Here is a 21,635-nt window from a genome sequence, read left to right on the forward strand (position 1 = left end):
CACATGACAGCCACATCTGTTCCTCTGCCTCAGACTGTGTCATACACATGCACTGTATGCACTTGGATATATATGATAATTTCTTGTTGTTGTTGTTTTGTTTCAATACAGGGTTTCTCTGTGTAGTCTTGGCTGTCCTGGAAGTCACTCTGTAGACCAGGCTGGTTTCCAACTCAGAAACCCACCTGCCTCTGCCTCCCAGTAGTGGGATTAAATGTATGTGCCATCATTGCTCAGCATGACAATTTCTAATTAAACATATTTAAGTTTAAAAAAAAAAAAAAAGACTTGGTGGCTAATAGCCAGTTTCAGGGGGACCTTGCACCCTCTTCTGGCTGCCAAAGGCACTGCACACACATGATGCACAGACACAGAGACAGGCAATACACCCATACATATAAAATAAACTCATCTTTTAAAAAATGCTTTTGCCAGGTGGTGGTGTTGAACACCTTTAATTCCAACACTATAGAGGTGGGGACAATTGGATCTCTGTGAGATCTAAGCTAGCCTGGTCTACAGAGGGAGCCCTACAACAGCCAGGGCTATACAGAGAAACTCTGTCTCAAAAATATAACAACAATAATAATACTTGATGGTGATAAAAAGAGACCAGTGTGGTGCATGGCTGTAATCCTGGCATTGGACAGTGGAGGCAGGAGGATCAGGAGTTCAAGACCAGCCTTTGGTACACACACACACACAGACACACACACAGACACACACACACACACACACACACACACGCACACTGAAAAGACAGACAGACAGACAGACAGACAGACAGACAGACAGAGGGAAAGAATTGAGCACCTCCCCAGTGTTTGAGGCTTATAGCCATGTGGTTTTCACTCTTCGGCTTGTAGGAACAGCCAGCCCTCTCACATGGTCTGTGTGTGTGTGTGTGTGTGTGTGTGTGTGTGTGTGTGTGTGGTGGGGGGTGACACTGTGCTGACTTCAGTCCTCTGGATTAAGGCTGACATAATTATTTCATCTTAACCTAATTATGACATCTAAAGTGCCCCTACTTCCAAATAAAGTCACATTTTGAGGTCCTGGGAGTAGAATTCCAGTGTGAACTTTGGGCAGGCCATAGTCCAGCCCTGAATTCTCAGGGCTTCCTGGGAATGCATGCTCTGTAAGTCAAGGCAGATGGATGCCTCCAGATTCCCTGTGAGGAGCGGACAGATGGCAGTGATGTTTGGTCTGTTGGGAAAGCAGCTGAGGACACTTCAAACATTGATTTACTCTTAAACCATTACAGCAGCGATCTCCTTGGTGTGGACATGTGTGACATGTGTTAGCCTTTTGTCATTTTTCATTGGGTTTCTTTTTCATTTTGTTTAGGTTTTTTTTTCCTCATGCGCCCATTTTTTGCTTCTTTCTTTTTCTTGTTCTTGTTTTTTTTCTTTCTTTCTTTTCTTTTCTTTCTTTCTTTCTTTCTTTTTTTTTTTTTTTGAAATAGGCTTTCATGTAGCCCAGGCTGGCCTCAGGTTTATTATGTGGCCACAGAGAAGCAGACGCTCCCAGCCCTCCTGCTTCTGTCTCCATGGCATTAGGATTTTAAGCCTGTGATGCTGTGTGCCCAGTTCTATGGCTTCCTGAGTACACAGACCCCAGCTAACATGACAAGCTGGAGAATGTTTAGTCCCAGGCCGCTCACTTCCACACTAAGTAGAATATTCTACTTTTCAATAGCTTTAAACAGGCGAAAGTCTCATCTGGATAATTTACAACTGTATTATTTATCATTTGCTTCAGAACTAATTGCTGTGTAACACTTTCATAGTAGTTACTCAAAAGCACTTCTTGACAAACATTTCTAGAAGTCAGATGGTAGTAACGTATGCCTTTAATACCGAGGAGGCAGAGGTAGACAGGTCTCTGAGTTTGAAGCCAGCCTGGTCTACAGAACAAGTACCACGACAGCCAGGGCTACACAGAGAAGCCCTGAAACCATCTCAAAAAAACAAAAGAAAAAAGGTGTTTCTCAAGAAATGTGTATGCTGGAAAGTCACTTTGTGGCATAAAATACCTGTAGGCAGTGGAATCAGAAGGATTAAGAGTTTAAGGTCAGTCTCAGCTATATGATAAGTTTACGGCTAGCCTGGGCTTCATGCAACTCTTGTCTAACAAAAAAATTTTTTTTACCTATGACCCTATTGTGCAAAAACATTTAGAGATGGAGCATTATAAATAATATACTCATTCCTTGAAGAAGGCATGCCTAGAAAGCACAGATGGATCTTATATTATTGACCTTAAATATAAATATGTTCAACAATATGGAACTAGTGTGTGTGTTGGACCACCCCTGTAATCCCAGGCCTGGAAAGTCAAGGCTGGAAAATCACTGAGCTTGCAGCCAGACTGGGTGGCATAGAGAGATCTTGTCTAAACAAAACAAAAAACAAAAAATAAAATAAAAAACTAAAAAGAAGACTGGAATGGTAACACACATTTCACATTTTAATTCCATCTCTCAGAAGACAGAGGCAGTTGGATCTCTGTGACCTAGCCTGGTCCACATAACAGGTTCCAGGGCAGTCAGGGCTATATAGCCAGACCCTGTAATATATACTTATATATAGTACATATAAATATTACATATATATTACCATACATATATATGTAATATTTATATGTACTATATGTATAAATACATATATACATATAAATGTACTATATATAAATATAAATAAATAAATATAGTACATATAAATGTATAATATATCTGGAGAGCACTGGCTGTCCTTCCAGAGGGCCTAGGCTCAATTCCCAGCACCCACATGGCAACTTACAACTGTCTGTAACTCCAGTTTTAGGGGATCAGAGGCAGATATACATACAGGCAAATCACCAATGCAGATGAAATTAAATTTATTTTACTTATTTATTCAACACACACACACACATACACACACACACACACACACACACACATACACACACACATATATATATATATATATATATATATATATATATATATATGTTTCGGGAGAAGCAAAGAAATAAAATATAATTTTATTATATTATTTTATAATTTTGTGTTTTTTCTCTTTTTATAGTTGGGGCCTTTACTTTGGAGATCAAGGATATATTCGGATGGCAAGAAATAATAAAAATCATTGTGGGATTGCTAGCTATTGCTCTTACCCAGAAATCTAAACTATTTCTTCTTTTTCTAACAAGTCACAAAGATGGAATATTCTCTAACTTAATTTCACCTGCTCTATCCAGAGGAAACAAGTGTGCAATGATCAATGCGTAGTTACTGTACTAACTAGGTTATAGTTATACTAACTAGGTTATAGCTTGTTTGCTTTATAACTTTACCTCTCTCCGAAAAGTCTATAAACAAGAATGTATTGTAGATGCAGCTCTGTCTGCATCTGTCCCCAGGATATTCTTTCTATACTTACACCCCACTGTCTAATGTTTTCAGATAACTATTTGTAACATGATAGTCCCAAAGTGCTTAATAAAATCTGTCATTTCAAGTCTCTATTATTGTCACATATGATTTTTTCAAGTCGTTCTTAGATAACATTTATATACCCAATCATGAACCAGGCTATGTTAGTGATGAGCAGTAGCTACTGTGATGAAGAAGACATTGTTATAAAGTTGTTAGGAAAAATGACAGGCAGAGTGAGACATGCTTTTAATCCCAGAACTCTGGAGGCAGAGGCAAGTGGATCTGAGTTCAAAGCCAGCCTGGATGACAAAGTTAGTTCCAGGACAGGAAACTGAGAAACCCTGTTCTGAAAAACCAGAAGCAAAGCAAAGCAAACAAACAAAAATTAATGCTTAAGAGCTGAAATTGGGGAGGGGAGAACATAGGGAGTGGAGGAAGAGATAGAAGACAGGAGGGGTAATATCTATCTCTCACAAGGTTCTTATAAAAGCAATGCAATGCTAAACATTAACTCTGAAAATTCTTGAAAATGTATAAACGTGAGAAAATGCTAGAGCAAGATTGCTGCCATTTTTGACCCTGAAAACAAGATTCTAGTCTTCTAGACTTCATTGTTCTTCTTACTAAATTTCGGGGGTCTCTGAAACCAACAACGCCAGCACCAGGTTACATTAGCCTTCTCAGACAGCACTTTCCCTTCTGGAACTTCGTTGTCTTTCCTAACATTTATTTATCCATTTGCCTGGGTGGGCACATGTGCTAGGGTGCACATGTCCGGGGCAGGGAACAGTTTGTGGAATTGGTTCTCTTCTGTCACCTTGAGGGTTCCAGGAATAGAACTCAGTCCATCCTGCTTGGTGGAAACTAACTGGCCTTACCCACTGCACTACTTCAACAGCCTAGGAACTGTGTTTTCCAAACACTCGTGTGAAGCAGGGCTGGTGGTCCTTTGGAAGGCCTGATGAAGGAGCAGTAGTTTGGTAATGTCTTGGCTTAGCTGCCGCCCACAAACTTGAAAGCCAGTACTGAAAATCACCACTTCAAAAATAAAACTTAATTTTGTTTATAAATGAGACAAATTGTTCTCAAAACTAGCCACTGTTCCCAGTTAGATTAGTAGAAATCTATATCAATATCTATTTATCTATCTATATCTACATATATATATAAGTGTAGTCTGGAGGAGGGGAGCAGGAAGTTGGGAGGATGGCTATTCAAAACCAACCTTGGCTATATAGAATAAGTCTCAAAAATAAAATATGGGACCGGTGAGAAGACTCAGCAGGTAAAAGTAACTGCTACCAAACCTGACAGCTCCGTTAGATTTCTGAGACCTCCACATGGTAGAAGGAGAGAACCGACTTCAAGTTACCCTTTGACCACCATTTGTGCTGTGGTAAGAGCATGCCCTAGTATTGTCCTCTGAGCTCCCAATGAATGTCATAAGACACACACACACACACACACACACGCACACGCACACGCACACGCACACACGCACACACACACACACACGCACACACGCACACACACACACGCACACACGCACACACGCACACACACAGGCACACACACTAAAAATCAAAAACTATTTTTTTGTTGTTTTTTTGTTTTTGTTTTTTGCTTTTTCGAGACAGAGTTTCTCTGTGTGGCACTGGCTGTACTGGAAGTCACTTTGCAGACCAGGCTGGCCTTGACCACAGAGATCTGCCTGCCTCTGCTTCCCAAGTGCTGGGACTAAAGGCGTGTGCCGCCACGGTTCAGCTTTAAAAACAATTAAACAGAAATAAAAATCTAAATAAGCCGACTGGTAGAGCAACTGATTTCCGCAAAGGCATCGTTAACTGGATGGGGAGACTGTACAGAAAAATCTAACAATAATCCAAAAGTAACAAAACCTAAAGGCAGAAAACAGCTAAAACGGTGTGTGGGGACACCGCGGGTTTCTGGAGAGCCAACTGTGTCAGGCAGGCTTTGTCCATTCAGTGACCTAACCGCAGACCTGCTGGGAACAACGCTGAAGACTTGCTGCCAGCCTAGCTCCCAGCAGGCCTTGCGCAGCTTTTGGCGGGAATATCCGTCTCGCCTGAGGTCAAAGGGTTGCCACGTGCCATTGACAGTTAAGGCGCATGCGCACTGCGCACACGCTGACAGGAGAGCCGCACTTCGAGACTCTTCCCTGTTGCTGCCGGACGCTTCTCTCAGGTAATACGTAAAGTATGTTTATTTTCGGCTTGGTTCTCTTAGTTTTTTTCACTCCTTAGTCTCTTTTCTGTGGCCCTTCGCCCTCTCAGGTTCCTTACGGTCTGAACGGCTGACATTTGAGAGATTTTGTGTGCTTGTGTGCCAGCGGGCCCTGAGGGGGCGACGCGGGCAGCGGGCGGCCGACGCCATGGGGCTGACGGTTTCCAGCCGTGTTTGTTCTCTTATTTTGTGCGGACTTTTACTTAAATTCTCGTGTTAACAGAGGAAATATGGGGACCAGGGTGCAAGGGAATCTAAATCGGTTTACCGAGATAGTTGGAAATTCAGACTCAGTCATTAAAAGAATTAAGAGGTGGGCGGATTTTAGGCCACTGTGCTCTACACAGCATAAGTCACAGGCTAGCCAGAGCTACATAGTGAGGACCTTCTCTCAAAATATAAATAAAAGTAAAATTTGAGAATAAATGGTGCGTGGTGACACTGGGAGGTAGAGGCAGGGGGATCAGAAGTTCGAGGTCAAGCCCAGTGTGGTGGCATTACAAGCAGGCAGGGACAGAGGCAGGTTTTTCTCTGAGTTTAAGACCAGCCTGATCTATAGAGAGAGTTCCAGGAAAGCCAGAGCTACATAGAGTCTGCCTGGAAAGGAAGAAAATCGGTTGAAGTTCATTCTTGACTACATGAGAGAAAAAAAATTTTTTTTAAATATTATTTTCTGCTGACCTCAAAAATGTTTTCGTTACATATCAGGAAGGGGGGGTGTATATGAACATGCCATGGCATGTGTAGAAGTCAGAGGACAACTTGTAGGAATCTGTTTTCTCCTTCTACAATGTTGGTCCTACCAACTAAGATCATCTGCCTAGAGGCATGCTCCTTTACCAACTCAACCGTTTGTGCCCTCCTGGCTTTGCCATTTTATAGTTTCAGAGCAGCAATGCATACTGAGCCTGATGGAGTCATCTGAGTTGACTATTTTTATTATAATTTTTTTTAATTATCAGGCATCCCCCCCCCCAGAAAATAAAAAACAATAAATACAAAAAAACTACCAAGGACGCAGGCAGTTTTGCCTGGACTACAGCTTGCTAAGCAGCCAAGGATAAACTTGAGATACTGATCCTCCTGCCTCAGCCTCCCAAATGTTAGGATTACAGGTATGTACTACATCCTGGAGCAATACATTGACACTTTTTTTGTTTGTTTTTATTTTTTGAGACAGGCTTTCTCTGTGTAGCTCTTGCTGTCCTAGAACTCCCTCTGTAGACCAGGCTGTCTTCGAACTCATAGAGATCCACCTGCCTCTGCCTCCCAGGTGCCGGGATTAAAGGCATGTGCCACCACTGCCCAGCTACATTGACTTTTTAAAGATTGCATATTAAGTAAAATTCTGAAATTTATTAAGATAAGAGTCCCATATATAATAAGGTAGAATTTTAGAGATAAAAATTAAATCTGAAATCAAAATTTATATTTGTGTTACATGTTTGAAGGAAATATTTCTTGGAAGATGGCCACTATGCAGTTGCGGAGGACAGATTCCATGGTATGATTTCTTATGATTTAATATGTATTAATTTAGCTGAGTTTCTTGTTTCTTAAAGTTGTAAATATTTTATCATTTAAAAGAGTAAAGTATTTTGATGCTTTAATTAGGACATTATTTAAGGAAAGAAGTAACATAGAATTCTTTTGGACATTTAGTATATTACCATAAGTTGTTCATTCAGTGGCATCTCCTTCATTGGAGCTCTCACCAGCCAAATGTGATAGTTGTAATGTGCAAATAAGGTTGAGTCCTGCTTGCTTTCACTCAGCCATCCGTGTATATGCCCAATGCTTGTGTTTTGTTCTAGGGGGTTCTTTTCCTAATAATGGTGTTTAGCTGCTGTTCATGAAGAGAGTGAATACTTAGAAATGTGCCACTAAGGAGAGGAAATTCTATCTAAGAGACTGTGTTTTTCCTCTTTATTATTATTGTTATTATTATTTATTATTGTTCTTTTAGATATCATCTCACTCTGAAGCCCTGGCTGGCCTGCAACTCTAGCCTAGCTCACAGAGATCCACCTGCCTCTGCCGTCTGAGCATGGGGATTTCAGGCATTTGCTGCCACCCATGGCTCAAAGTGCTGTTTTTTTCTACTTATTTTGTACTGGTGGTTTGCTCGCATGTATGTCTGTGTACTATGTGGGAACAGTGATGTCAGATCCCCTGGAACTAAAGTAAAATTGTGTTAGCCACTGTATGGGTGCCAGGGATGAAACCTGAAAACTCAAGAGCAGGCAGTGCTCTTGAATACTAGCCCCCCAAGTGCATTTCTCTCTTGGTTTTCTGTATGTTTGTTTTTCAAGACAGGCTTTCTCCAAGTAGCTCTGGCTGTCCTGGTACTTGCTCTGTAGACCAGGCTAGCCTCAAACTCACAGAGATCCAACTGTCTCTGTCTCCTAAGTGCTGGGAATAAAGGCCTGCACCTCCATGCCCTGAAATCCCAAGGACTCGTAAGACTATCAAACACTTTTTGCTTTACTCCTGGGCTGTTAGCCCTGAACACACCCCGCACCTTATAATTTGCAGTGACTTTCTGGGGATGGGAATTTTGGAGAATCATTTAGGAAAGTACTGTGCTTATGCAAAACTAGACTCTGCTTTTAAGCTTATGGAAGCTTTGTTTTCAATAAATGTCAATAAAATGTTTTAATTTCCCTTGAATTTTAGAGTGCATTGGTATTTCCCAATAAGATATCAACTGAACATCAGTCTTTAATGTTTGTGAAGAGACTTCTAGCTGTTTCAGTATCCTGCATCACCTATTTGAGAGGGATATTTCCAGAACGTGCTTATGGGACAAGATATCTGGATGGTAATTTACAATATTTAGGACCTTCTTTGGTTTTTACTTAGAGAATGTGATTTTTGATAGTAGTTTTATTGATGTAATTCACATAACCTGATAAGTAACCAAAGTATATATAGTTCAATGATTCAGTGCTCACAGCATTATGCAATTACTGCCATAATCTTAATCTTTCATCACTGCCCTCCCCAAAACACATCCACAATAAATCATTCTCCTCTCCAATCTTCCTAGGTTAGGAACTGCTTTCTGTTTCCGGGAATATAACTATTCTGGATATTTTTCATAAAAGGAATCATGCAATATGTTCTTTCTAACTGACTTCTTTCATTTACCATAATGCTGTAGCATGAATTAATAATTGATTCCTTTTCACTGTGAATAATATTCCATTGTATAGCCATACAAATCAACTTAGGTTGTTTCCGTTTTTATGTTCTTAATGTATAAAGGCATATTCATATGCAGTTGGGGTTGTTTGTTTGATTTTCCCAGGGGTCAGGCTCAGGGATTCATACACACTAGAAACATGCTCTTTGCTGAGCTACATCTTTTGCACTTCAACATTTTTTCATAGATATAAAAAATATTTTCAAAACCACTTAGTTGTAATTTTTCCCTCAATTTTGCAAGTGTAACATAACTTTACCATTAGACCTCTAACAATGAAGTAAACAGATTTTAAGTGTTGCTTAAAACTTTTATTCTGCCACCTTATGTGTTCATGCAATTTTAAAGAAGCAAAATATAGTCAGGAATGGTGTCTTAGTTTGTGTTTCATTACTGTGATGAGACATCATGACCATGGCAACTCTTGTAAAGGAAAACATTTATATGGATCTGGCTTATAGTTCAGAGGTTTAGTACATTATCATCATGGCAGGAAACATGGCAGCATGCAGGCAGACATGGTGCTGGAGAGGTAGCTGAGAGTTCTACATTTGATTTGACAGAAGCAGGAGACCATATGCCACACTGGGCATAGCTTAAGCAAAGGAGACCACAAAATCCACTCCCACAGTGACACACTTCCTCCAACAAGGCCACACTTTATAATAGTACCACTCCCTATGGCCAAGCATTCAAACTCATGAATGAGTCTATGGGAGCCATACCTATTCAAACCACTACATGTGATGCCACAGTGTTTGAGAGGTAAAGTTAGAAGGATTAAAGAGTTCAAGATCATCCTCAGCTTCAAAGCAAGTTGGAGGCCTGCCCTGAGATACTTAAATCCTATGTCAAAAATTAAAGTCCTAAGCTGGGTGTGTTGGTCCATGTCTTTAATCTCAGTACTTGGGAGGCAGAGGCAGGCGAATGTCTTAAGTTTGAAGTGAACTTGTTCTACATATGGAGTTCTAGGGTAGCCAGGGCTACAAAATAAAACAACAAAAACTTCCCAAAAAGAAGTAAAACACATCCAATGTATACTACAGTAATTCCTTTCTTTGCATATAAATGGTACGTGCATAAAACTGCACTCCAACTATATGCTGGACAATATGCCAACCACTATGTTACGATTACTATCTTATCAATTCATATACTAAATTTCCTAGTTAGGGTTACTAGTACTGTGATGAAACACCATGACCACAAGCAAGTTGGGGAGGAAAGAGGTTATTTGAGTTACATCCACATCATAGTCCATCACTGAAGGAAGGCAGGTCAAGAACTCAAGCAGGGCCAAAACCTGAAGGCAGGAGCTGGTGCAGAGGCCATGGACAAGTACGGCTTGCTGGCCTGTTCCTCATGGCTTGTTTAGTCTGTTTTCCTATAGTACCCAGGACCACTAGCCCAAGGATGGCCCCACCCACAATCACTAAGAAAATGTCTTACAGAGGGATCTTACGGAGTCATTTTCTCAATCAAGGTTCCCTTCTTTTGGATAACTCTAACTTGTGTCAAACTAGCAAACATTTTGAAATAGCTATTACCTCTTTATGAACTAAAGAATCTGAGACACAGTGATGCTCTCAGTCCTTTTCAATGTGTTACATGTTATGCCTCTGCAGAGTCCTTATCTGAAAGTCAACTTTTGGTCGAGTTACAAAATATTTCAGTAGAATAAGTTTATGGCCGGGCAGTGGTGGCGCCCACTTTTAATCCCAGCACTTGGGAGGCAGAGGCAGGCGGATTTCTGAGTTCAAGGCCAGCCTGGTCTACAGAGTGAGTTCCAGGACAGCCAGGGCTACACAGTAAAACCCTGTCTCGAAAAACAAAACAAAACAAAAAAAACAAAAACAACAAAAAAAGAGTTCATAGCAAAGATTCTAAGACTGTCAGAAAATTATTGAATTGAAAAAAATATATCCAAATTTTCTTAAATTTTATTTTATTTATTTTATTTGGTTGTTTTACCTCCATATATGTATGTATACCTTGTGTGTGCCTGGTGCTCTTGAAGACCAGAAAGGGCATCAAATCCCCTGGAACCAGAGTTACTGTGAACTGCCACCTGAGTGCTAGGAATCTCACTTAGGTCCTCTGGGAGATTAGACAGTACTTTTAATGCTGTGAACTATTCTGCCCCACCCCCTTTTTTCAGACAAAGTATTAAGTAGTCCAGTCTGACCTTGCACTGGTTATATAGCTGAGGCTGGTCTCGAACTCTGGGTTCACATTGCCTCTCTTCTGAGGGCTGAGATTATAGGCATGTACCACTACACCCAGTTTACTTGATGCTCAGGATTCAGCCTAGGACTTTGTGAATGTTAGGCAAGCACTTACCAACTAAGCCACAGAAATAGGAAAATTCCTACTCATCAACTTAAATTCTTACTCATTATGATGACATTTGTAAAGAGTACCAATTATTTGGAAGCTGCCACTAATAATATGCCTTTAATGAGCCAGGTGGGTGGTACACACTTGTGTAATCCCAATACTAGATAAGTTAATGCAGGGGATTTATGAGTTCAAGACCAACCTGGTCTACATAGTCTCTGTCTCAAAAATAATATACCTATAATTCATAGATAAAGAAAACAAAATTTAAAATAAAATTTACTGTTGAAGCTGACAAGATAGCTCAGCTGTACAGGCACTTGCAATCAAACCTGATGATCTGAGTTACTTCCCCACAACCCACATGGTAGAAGGAGAGGACTAGCTCCCAAAAGTTTCTGGCTGCCACACACATGCACCTAGAACACAAAGCAAATAAATATAATTAATTAATTAATTAAATCAGCCAGTTATAAATACTTATATAGTTATTTCATTTTTCATTAAGATCTCTGTGTCAAAATTCTGAAAGAAGATAAAAACTGTCCAGGTTCTTCACAGCTAGTGAAGTGGTAAGTAAAAGAATACCTAAAGGCAGAAAATTACTATTTTTCTAATCATACTTTTTATATGTTGAATACTTTTCAGTATATAACCAGAATTTAGTGATTAACCCTTTGGCCCTGGGTACTGTGTTTTTAGGTCTTTGGATTTATGTATTAATTTTTAAGTTTCATGCTCCATGTAAATAGGATTCATTTTTATTATAACTCTACAAATAGCTGTCAGATATTTTATAGTTTCCCTTCTGTCCTCCCTTCTCCATATTTCTACTTCATTGTTTGTGTGTGTGTGTGTGTGTGTGTGTGTGTGTGTGTGTGTTTTGGTTTTTTCGAGACAGGCTTTCTCTGTGTAGCCCTGGCTATCCTGAATCTCACTGTGTAGACCAGGTTGGCCTTGAACTCAGAGATTCAGAGATCTGCCTGCCTCTGCCTCCTGAGTGCAGGGGATTAAAGCCTTGCACCACCACTGACTGGATGGTTTTTCTTTTTTAAAGTTTTATAAAATTGTTTAAGTGTATGTGCCTTAGTGCATGTAAGTATACCATGTGTGTAGATGCCCAAGAAGAGCAGAGGAAAGTATAAGACCCCACAACTGTAGTTACAGGCAGTTATGAGTTGTCTTGTGGGTTCTGAGACAAAAACCCAAGGCCTCTACAAGAGCAGTAAGTACTGCTAACCACTATATCATCTCTCCAGCCTGTTTCTTTGTTTTATTTTGTTTAGTTTTAAGGTAGTTAGTAAGAAAGCTGCTTTAATTTAATTATTAGTTTTATTTTCTAAAGGTAAATATAGAAATTTATGAAAAGAACTATTTTCTGAAAATGTATTAAATATAAAAGAATATGTCTGGCTTTTTTTTTTTTTTTAGGATGCTAGGATGCTATGATGCTTTACAGAAAAAATATGTAAGTCTTTCACATCTCTTCTTCCCTTACCTATAGATAAAACAGGAGTTATCATGTAGCAAGACAGTAATTTAAACTAACTTCATATAGACTAGTCTCAATTACTAAAAAAATGAGAACATGTGGATATTCTAAAGATTTATTTTTGTTTTTATTTTTTTTTCTGAGACAGGGTTTTTCTGTATAGCCCTGGCTGTCCTGGAACTCTGTAGACCAGGCTGGCCGTGAACTGAGAAATCAGCCTGCCTCTGCCTCCCAAGTGCTGGGATTAAAGGCATGCACCACCACCGCCCAGCTAAAGATTTATTTTTATTTATTTATATGAATGTATACTTGTGCACATGTCTTATGGTGTATATAAAGGTCAAAAAAAGGTACTGGATCTCATGGAACTAGAGGTACAGGTGGCTGTAGCCACCCAGTATGGGTACTGGGAACCAAACTTTGCTCTGCAAGAACAGCTAGTACTCTTTTTTTTTTTTTTTTTTAATATTATCTATTCATTTTTATTTATATGAGTACACTGTAGCTGTCTTCAAATACACCAGAAGAGTTTGTCAGATCCCATTACAGATGGTTGTGAGCCACCATGTAGTGCTGGGAATTGAACTCAGGACCTCTGGAAGAGCAGTCAGTGCTCTTAACCACTGAGCCATCTCTCCAGCCCCACAGCTAGTACTCTTAACTGCTCTTAACCAGCCCCACTTTTGAATATTTCGTTTATTTTTGAGACAGGATTTCACTCACATGTAGTTCTGGTTGGCCTGGAATTTGCTATGTAGCAAATGACTAGTCTTGAATTCAATAGAGACCAGCCTCCTCACTACTAGTATTAAAGGCATGGGTTACCATGCCTGGCTGCATTTGAATATATTAAAGTCCATCTTCAATTCATTTAAGTTAATGAAATTAATACTAAACAAATTCCACCAAGTTAGGTTTAACAAATTAGCACTTAGTCATTAGCATTAATAACACATATTAATATACAACTGAATATTAAATGTTTTAAAACATTGTATTGGTTTTACATGTATTCTTCAACCATACTTAAACTAGTATTTTAGTAGTTTGTTCTGATTTTATGGCTTTTTTTTAAAGACAATTTATTGTATCTCAGACTGGCATGCATTAACTACATAGTTGAAAACAGCTGTGAATTTCTGATCCTCTTGTCTCTACTTCCCAAGTCCTAGGCTTATAGGCATCTATCATCATGGCTAGCAATAAGTATAGTTATTATTATTATCAAGTGAGACAGGTCTTACAGTGTTTTCCTGGATGGCCTTGAACTTAGAGAGATCTGCCTACATCTGCCTCCAGAGTGCTAGGATTAAGGGTGTCCAGCACCATACCTAACCTATAAATTATTTCTTAATTAGAATCTAAAAATAAGTTTCCTTGGGCTGAGGCTGTAGATCAGTGGCAGAGTATTTATCTAACATATATACAAGGCCCTTAATTCAGTTCTCAGCACAGCAAAATAACCTTTCCCATGTAGTTCAAGTTAAATTGACACAAATTCTGAAATGGTTAAACTTCTGTTTGTTTTGGGTTTTGAATCAGGGTCTCTGTGCCATAGCTAGCCTGAACTCATTATAGAGCCTAGGCTGGATTTGAAATCATGTCATTATGTGAAAATACTGAAGTTTTGTGGGATTGGTTGTTCATTTCTTTGTTTTTTTTTTTTTTTTTTTTTTTTCAAGAAACATGGGGTTTCTCTTTGTAGCCCTGGCTGTCCTGGAACTCAGAGCTCCACCTGACTCTACCTCCTAAGTTTTGGGATCAAAAGGCATGTGCCACCACTACCCAGCAATAGTGAAATTTTAATTAAGATTTTACAATAGACTACAAGCCTTTTTTATATAGTATCATTTTATGCTGTATGTACAGAAGAATCTGGCTCTAAAATTGTGAAGGTGAATTTTTATCCCAGTCTCTTAACTTTCTCACTAATATAGAAAATATGGAACATCATATACATTCTGGCACACAGGAGCATTGGTAAGCTAGCAGTGATTAACAAAACCTTATTTGATTCTAGCACTATGAAGGTAAAGGAAGATGGATATCTGAGTTTAAGATCAGACTGGTCTGCAGAATGAGTTGCAGGAGAGCTGGGGCTACACAGAGAAACCCTGTCTTGAAAAACAACATCAACAAAAAGAAATAAATACTTTCTAATAGTTTTAAATGACTAAGCATTTTAGGAAAGCTATAGGAAACTGGAATTACTTTTATTCTTTTGTTTTTTTAAAAGACTTATTTATTTATTTATTTAGTGTATGACTGACTATACTGTTCAGACACACCAGAAGAGGAAGTCAAATCCCATTACAGATGGTTGTCAGCCAGCATGTGGTTGCTGGGTATTGAACTCAGGACTTCTGGAAGAGTAGTCAATGCTCTTAACCACTAAGCCATCTCTCTAGCCCTATTTATTTCTTTTTTGAGCCAGGGTCTCACTTTATAGGTCTGACAGCCTGGAACTCACTATATAAACCAGGCTGGCCTCAAGCCTCTGTCTCTTGAGTGCTGGGATTAAAGTGTGTGCCACCACACCTTGTATCTGACAGTATTGCTGTATTTGAGTAAGTCAGTGAAATAAAATACTGACATGAATTTCAGCTATCAGAAAGCCAAGCGAAAAGAAATTGAGAGACTAGACATGAAGTGTATTTTTTACAATGGTTACTTGTTTTTAGAAGGAAATGTTGAGTGCTGGGTGTACTGGTATAGGCCTTTAATATCAGCACACAATAGGCAAAAGCAGGTGAATCTCTTTAAGTTCAAGGCCAACCTGGACTACATAGCAAGTTCTAGGATGCCAAGGCTACTTAGTGAGAATCTGAAAAAGCACCATGCCCTCACCCCACTCCAAAAAAAAAAAAAAGATAGAATAAAAATTCTTTTCTGGGGATGGGGAAGCACCAAAGATTGAACTCAAGGTCTTTCATGTGCTAAGTGGATGCTCTGCTACTAAGTTATACTCCCAAGCCTCTGAACTAGTACAAATAATTTTTATGATATATCATGAAAATGCATTTTATAGAATACAATTAAGATTTTTGTTCTCTGTTGTATTTCAGCTAAGGATGATCGTTCTAGCTGTAAGTACTTGTATTTTTTTTTCTTTTTTAAAATTTTTTTTAAGATTTATTTATTCACCATTGCTGGTTTCCAACTCAGACCACTTTATTCATTCATATATATAAATGTATATATATAAATAATATATAAATATATATATATATTTATTATTTATACAAATTTTTTGAAGATTTATTTATATTATGTATTCACCATTGCTCTCTTCAGATACACCAGAAGAGGGCATCAGACCCCATTGCAGATGGTTGTGAGCCACCATGTGATTGCTGGGAATTGAACTCAGGACCTCTAGAAGAGCAGTCAGTGCTCTTAACCACTGAGCCATCTCTCCAGCCCTTGTATTTTTTAACACTGTCTAATTTCCCCTTTATTAAATGACATTGAAACTATCAGATGATTAATGTCACTTTATTCAATCAGCTGATGTATCCTGTAGGGAAAAAGAAGTAAACTTTATTGGAAAGATCATTTTGGTTTTTGTTGTTTCACTGAATCAACTTAATACTCTAATGTACAATTTTGTCCAAAGTAAGACTTTACTTAATTGTAATTCATTTTTACATAGGTATACACCAATCCAGAAGATCCTCAGGTAAGTATGCTTGCATTAGAAATGTTAGAAATGTAATGCTTCTAATTATCTAAACACAAACTCTTTTGATGGTTTATGCTTTTGCAGGAATTGTTTTGTTTGTTTTTTTCAAGACAGGATTTCTCTACATAGCCTTGCTTCTCCTGGAACTAGCTCTGTAGACCAGGCTGGCCTTGAACTCACAGAGATTTGTCTGCCTCTACCTCCCAGTGCTGAGATCAAAGGTGTGTGCCACCACTGTCTGACATGTTTTATATTTTAATCAGTACACTTTCATATTTTTTTTCACATTTGAACCTTGTAAACTTCTGAGGTGAGGCTTGTTTAGTGTTGTTATATTTTAAAAGATAAATATACTCACTATGAGAGATCTTTGTGACTGATTTTAGCCCACAAGTCTAATAAACTATTAGAAATAACCTATGTTGCCTGACATCTGACTCCATACACTAGTATTCTTATGTTGAGACAAGGTCAACCTATGTAAGCTAAGATAGCCTCAACTTGCTACGTAACTAAAGATGACCTTGAATTTCTGATCCTTACACCCACTGCCTTTGTCCTGGTATTTACAGATGGGTGCTACTAAGCCTGATTTCCTGTATTCTAGGCAAACCCTCTACCACTGAGCCACAAACTCAGCACCTTCCTTTTTTTTTTTTTTTAAAGACAGGATTTTCCCATGTAGCCCTAGCTGTCCTAGAACTAGCCCTGTAAAACAGGCTGGCCTTAAACTCACAGAGATCTGTCTGCCTTGGCCTTGTCCTCTGCCTCTGCCTCTGGAGTGCCACCAACTCCTACTTCCACCTTCCCCATCTTTATCAAAGACAGAGACTTCTTTCTTAGCATTGACTTAGCCCTGAAACCCAGTATGAAGCCCAGGCTGCCATTAAACTCACAGAAATACTCCTGCTTCTACCTCCTGGGGCTACAGGTGTAGGCTACTACTCTGAATTTGAGAGGCTTCTGTATTTTTATTTTATTGTTCTATTAAGGGTTGAACCTAGGGCCTAGAACATGATAGGCAAGCTCTCTACCACAAACCACATTCCCTAGCCTTTGGAAGAACTTGTGTACTTATTCTATAACAGGCTTTATTCTTTGGGCTTTATTGGCATTACCCTTCATTTAGTCATCATAACCTAATTAAAATTATCACCCTTTACAGATTAGGAATGTGTGGGGTTTTTTTTGTTTTTGTTTTTATCTGCAGTGCATTACACAAAGGTTGTGTACACAAATTGAGTGTCCTGCTTTATCACTCTCCTTTGAGATAGGTTTTTTCAGTGAACTGGGAGCTAAACTGTTAGCCAGAAAGCCCTAGTCTTCCTGTCCTGCTCCCTCACAATATTAGGATTACCAATGCATGCAACCACACATTCAGCAGTCTTTATATGGGTTCTTGAAATTTGGATTCTGTCACTCATGCTTGTATACCAAGCTCTTTTACCAGCTAAGACATTTCTCTGCATTCAAGGTTTTTTACCTAAGGTTGTATGGTAGATGAGACAAAGCCAGAATTTAAACTAGGAAAACCAGCTCACTGTGTGGGGATTTTGACCATTAAAATGTAATGTTTGACTGAGTCCTGGAAGCATATTTGAACTGATCAGGGCTTAGGATATGGTTCAGTTGGTAGAAAGTTTATCTAACCTGTACAAAGCCCTTAGTAAACTAGATATAATGTGTAGCATGAAATATTTAAAAAGCAATCCACACTTTGCCAGCAAGGCACCTGCAGGCAGGCCAGCCTATTCTTGGCAGAGTCTCTGACCCAGACTTTGTCACAGTACCTTTCTGAACTCTGGAACCCAGTTGAGTTGCCATGTGAAGGAAAATACCACACGAATTTAGTTTAGGATCAGCAGGTAACACAATCACTGGGCACAACAACTGGCATCTTAATTTGTAAGCCATTCTAAGTTAAATCCTCTGGCAGTGGATCCCCTACCTACACCTTGGCCTCCTTTGAGTCTCCAGTACAAAAGTAAGTCTCTTTCTCCTACCCCCCAGAGGTAGGTCTCTCTCTCTCTCTGACCCAGAAGTCCCACCTACTCCTCACCCAGTGATTGATCCCCTAAAATCTTTATTCATTAGGGGAAAGTTCTGCCACAATAGTGGCATACACCTAAAATCCCAGAATTTGGGAATTGGCTGTCAAAAGGATCAGAAGTTCAAGGTTATCCACTATATAAAGATATTGAAGCCAGCCTGTAATATTTAAAACTCTGTTATAAATAAAAATAAATGAAGCATTTAAAAAGAAAGGTTATCTACTATTCCTGAGTGTGTGCTGACATGCAAAGAAAGCAAACTAACCACCACCCTTAGCTGAGGCACTATTGACAGTTAATGGTTGCTGAGGAAAGAAAAGTCCTTTTTCTTCAATGGAATGACCATTGGTAAGTTGCCCAAGATTCATAATACCCATGTGCATGCACATGGCCCTAATTAAACTCAGTGGATTTTATAAGCTAAATATTCCAAGGTTAAGAAGGGCTATGTGTCTTTTCTTTGAAACTCTTGCCAACAAGTAATGTTTAATATATATCCATAATGACAAAGCAGATTTTTTGAGGGAAAGGCTATGATTAAGTTAATTATTCAGAAAATATTCATTACTGGGTTGTTCTTGTTTGTTTGTTTTTTTCCTTGAGACAGGGTCTCTCTATATAGTCCTGCTTACCACAGAATTTACTGTGTACACTAGGCTGGCCTCAAACTCATAGAGATCTGCCTGCCTCTGCCTCCCAAGTGCTGGGTTTAAAGGCATGTGCTCTGATGCCCAGATTTGTAACTGTATTTTTATAGTTATGCATTTTCTTCATTAGTAAGTAAGCAGTCTTACTGTGTACTAATTGTACTTATTAAATATTTATTGTATGTTAACTTTGTTAAAGGCTCTATAAGTTACCTATTTGATAATAATTTGTAATTAATAAGAAAGGTACTATCTTCAAATCCTTTCTCAGCTATGGAAATAGAAAGCTTAAATGGCTTGCATGAGGTTATAGTATAGCCAGAATTTAAAACCTCCTGGATTTGGCAGCACAGTCCTCATAATTTTGATCCCAGCACTCAGGAGGCAGAGGGAGTCATATCTCTATGAGTTCAAAGCTAGCCTGGTCTACTAATCCACTTCCAGGCTACTCAGGACTACATAGTGAGACCCTGTCTTTAAAGTTTTTTTTTAATCTGTTCTTGCTGCATATGGTGGTACTTGACTGTTATCATGGCTCTTTAGAAGTGGAGCCAAGATGAACTAGAGTTCGAGGTCAATACTTAGCTACACATGAGTCTAGCAAACCTAGACTCATGACAAAATAATAATGATGAAAATAATAATAAAAGATTTTATTCTTAGTAATTATCTTAACTTTCTTTTCTATTATAGACACCTGGTAATTTATACAAATAAAGGTTTACTTTATGATTCTAAAGGCTAGGATCTAAGGTTACATATTTATTTCTTCTAACTACAAAGATTGGGAAGTTGAACATCTAGGGGTAAACAAAATTTAGTAATGGCCTTCCACCACCCTCTCCCCCTCTCACTCATTGTGCACATGTGCACGCATGCATCACAATTTCCTCTAGATAGTCAATTGTAATCCAAATGTGTCAATTCAATGTACCAACTTTTGTATTTGATTGTAACCTCATTTAGGTTAATAATAAAAATGCTATAGATTTGATGGGCATCTATCCAATACAGTCTTTTTACTTTTGTTTAGCACTAGTTGATCAAATTGGCTTCAACTGCTTTTCTGCTAAAACAAGCATCCTAGATATTATGCAAAATCAGTGTCATCAAGACTTTAAAAGACTTTGTGACTTTAAAAAAAATTGTGACTTCAGTGAAAACAGTCATAATTCTTCACTACCAGGAAAGGAAAAAGCCATTCCTAAAACTGTTGCACTAGGGATTTAAGTTTCCAATACATAAACTTTTCAGGCAATTCAAACCACAGCCCTTACCCACTCTTCTGAGGTGTGGTTCCTCCCCCACTTGCCTACTGAAGTACTTCTCCCATTTAGTATCTTTTACAGTCATTTCAGTGAATCAGACACTCTCTCTCCACAACTGAAGTACCAAATCCCAGACCATCAGCATTAACTATGAGCATTTGAAACTCCAATGGGCCAATAGGAAATTAACATATTGGAGAAAACTACTGACTGTTTGAAAGCAGTATGTACATTTGGCAGTCAAAACTATGCATCAGTTACATAATTGCAATGTTTTCTATTTAAGACAATTTCAGAATGTTACCAGTTTAAATTCAAGTACACCAAAAATGGACCAATCATGGACTTTATAAGGTATTATTCTATACTTTTCCTTTTATATTACCAATTGCCACTTATTATTAATGCTATTTTATTTAGCTAGACTTCAAGGTTATTTCTGAAATTTCTCAAATTCACAGTTAGCAATTTGACTTCACAAAATAGAGTAGTGGAATATGAGGTTGATGTGTCTGTGACGTCTGTCAAATATTGTTCATCGCCAGTGTTAATTTGGCTGATCTGGCAGCCTAGCTTGGTGCTCCCTTCTTTTGTCACCTCTCTCAGTGACTTACTTCCAATGTTTTACACTCAATTGAAGCTAGTGGAAGAATGTTCTTCATTCAGGGTTTGAAACCCCAGACATGATCTCAAAATGGAGCAAGACTTAGAATGCCACAAGACAAGATTATGTGCTAATTATATACTATTTACAAAAAAAGATTTGAGTGGTTAGAAATATATTTAAAATCCATCATTTATTTCCTTTAAATGTTGTATAAAATGAATATTTATTTTACTTATGTAAAATGTGTAGCTTATAGTAATGATGTTAATAATGATACTGAATTTTTATGATAATGACATTAAAATATTTTCTGATAATTTTCAACCTGGTAACTATTTTTGAAAGAATAATCTCAAATTGTTAAAATGTGAAATAATGTTAGAAGTCACAAATCTTATGAAAGAAATTGATTTCTTATTTTCTAGCAAAAATCAAAACAATAAATCTAGTACAACATCTGCTGACACCAAGAAAGCAAGTATTCTCCTCATTCGGAAGATTTATGTCCTAATGCAAAATCTAGGACCATTACCTAATGATGTTTGTCTGACCATGAAACTTTTTTACTATGATGAAGGTACTATTTGTTGCAGTATGTCTTGTTTTAATTTTATTTCAAAAATTAGTTTCTATTTTTAATGTTTTGATGCCTCTAAATTGTTACAGAGTCTTCGAAATTAG

General features: G+C 38.3%; 2 protein-coding genes across 2 annotated transcripts in view; both read left to right on the forward strand.

The window, feature by feature from the left end:
• The window catches only part of Ctss (cathepsin S), a 29,306-nt gene extending 25,798 nt beyond the window's left edge, over positions 1-3,508 (forward strand). The window contains exon 8 of the mRNA XM_034500881.2: positions 3,072-3,508. Within this exon, the coding sequence (XP_034356772.1) occupies positions 3,072-3,171 (100 nt within the window). The 3' untranslated portion in view covers positions 3,172-3,508. The remainder of the gene's footprint in view (positions 1-3,071) is intronic.
• A 1,968-nt stretch (positions 3,509-5,476) lies between these two features.
• Positions 5,477-21,635, forward strand: part of Hormad1 (HORMA domain containing 1) — a 29,057-nt gene continuing 12,898 nt past the window's right edge. Inside the window, exons 1-9 of the mRNA XM_034500878.2 lie at positions 5,477-5,626; positions 7,117-7,169; positions 8,342-8,486; positions 11,716-11,779; positions 12,639-12,675; positions 15,765-15,785; positions 16,352-16,378; positions 20,634-20,701; positions 21,380-21,531. Of these exons, the coding sequence (XP_034356769.2) occupies positions 5,551-5,626; positions 7,117-7,169; positions 8,342-8,486; positions 11,716-11,779; positions 12,639-12,675; positions 15,765-15,785; positions 16,352-16,378; positions 20,634-20,701; positions 21,380-21,531 (643 nt within the window). The 5' untranslated portion in view covers positions 5,477-5,550. The remainder of the gene's footprint in view (positions 5,627-7,116; positions 7,170-8,341; positions 8,487-11,715; positions 11,780-12,638; positions 12,676-15,764; positions 15,786-16,351; positions 16,379-20,633; positions 20,702-21,379; positions 21,532-21,635) is intronic.

Source organism: Arvicanthis niloticus, chromosome 4 (assembly GCF_011762505.2).
Source record: "Arvicanthis niloticus isolate mArvNil1 chromosome 4, mArvNil1.pat.X, whole genome shotgun sequence".
NCBI classification, from domain to species: domain Eukaryota; kingdom Metazoa; phylum Chordata; class Mammalia; order Rodentia; family Muridae; genus Arvicanthis; species Arvicanthis niloticus.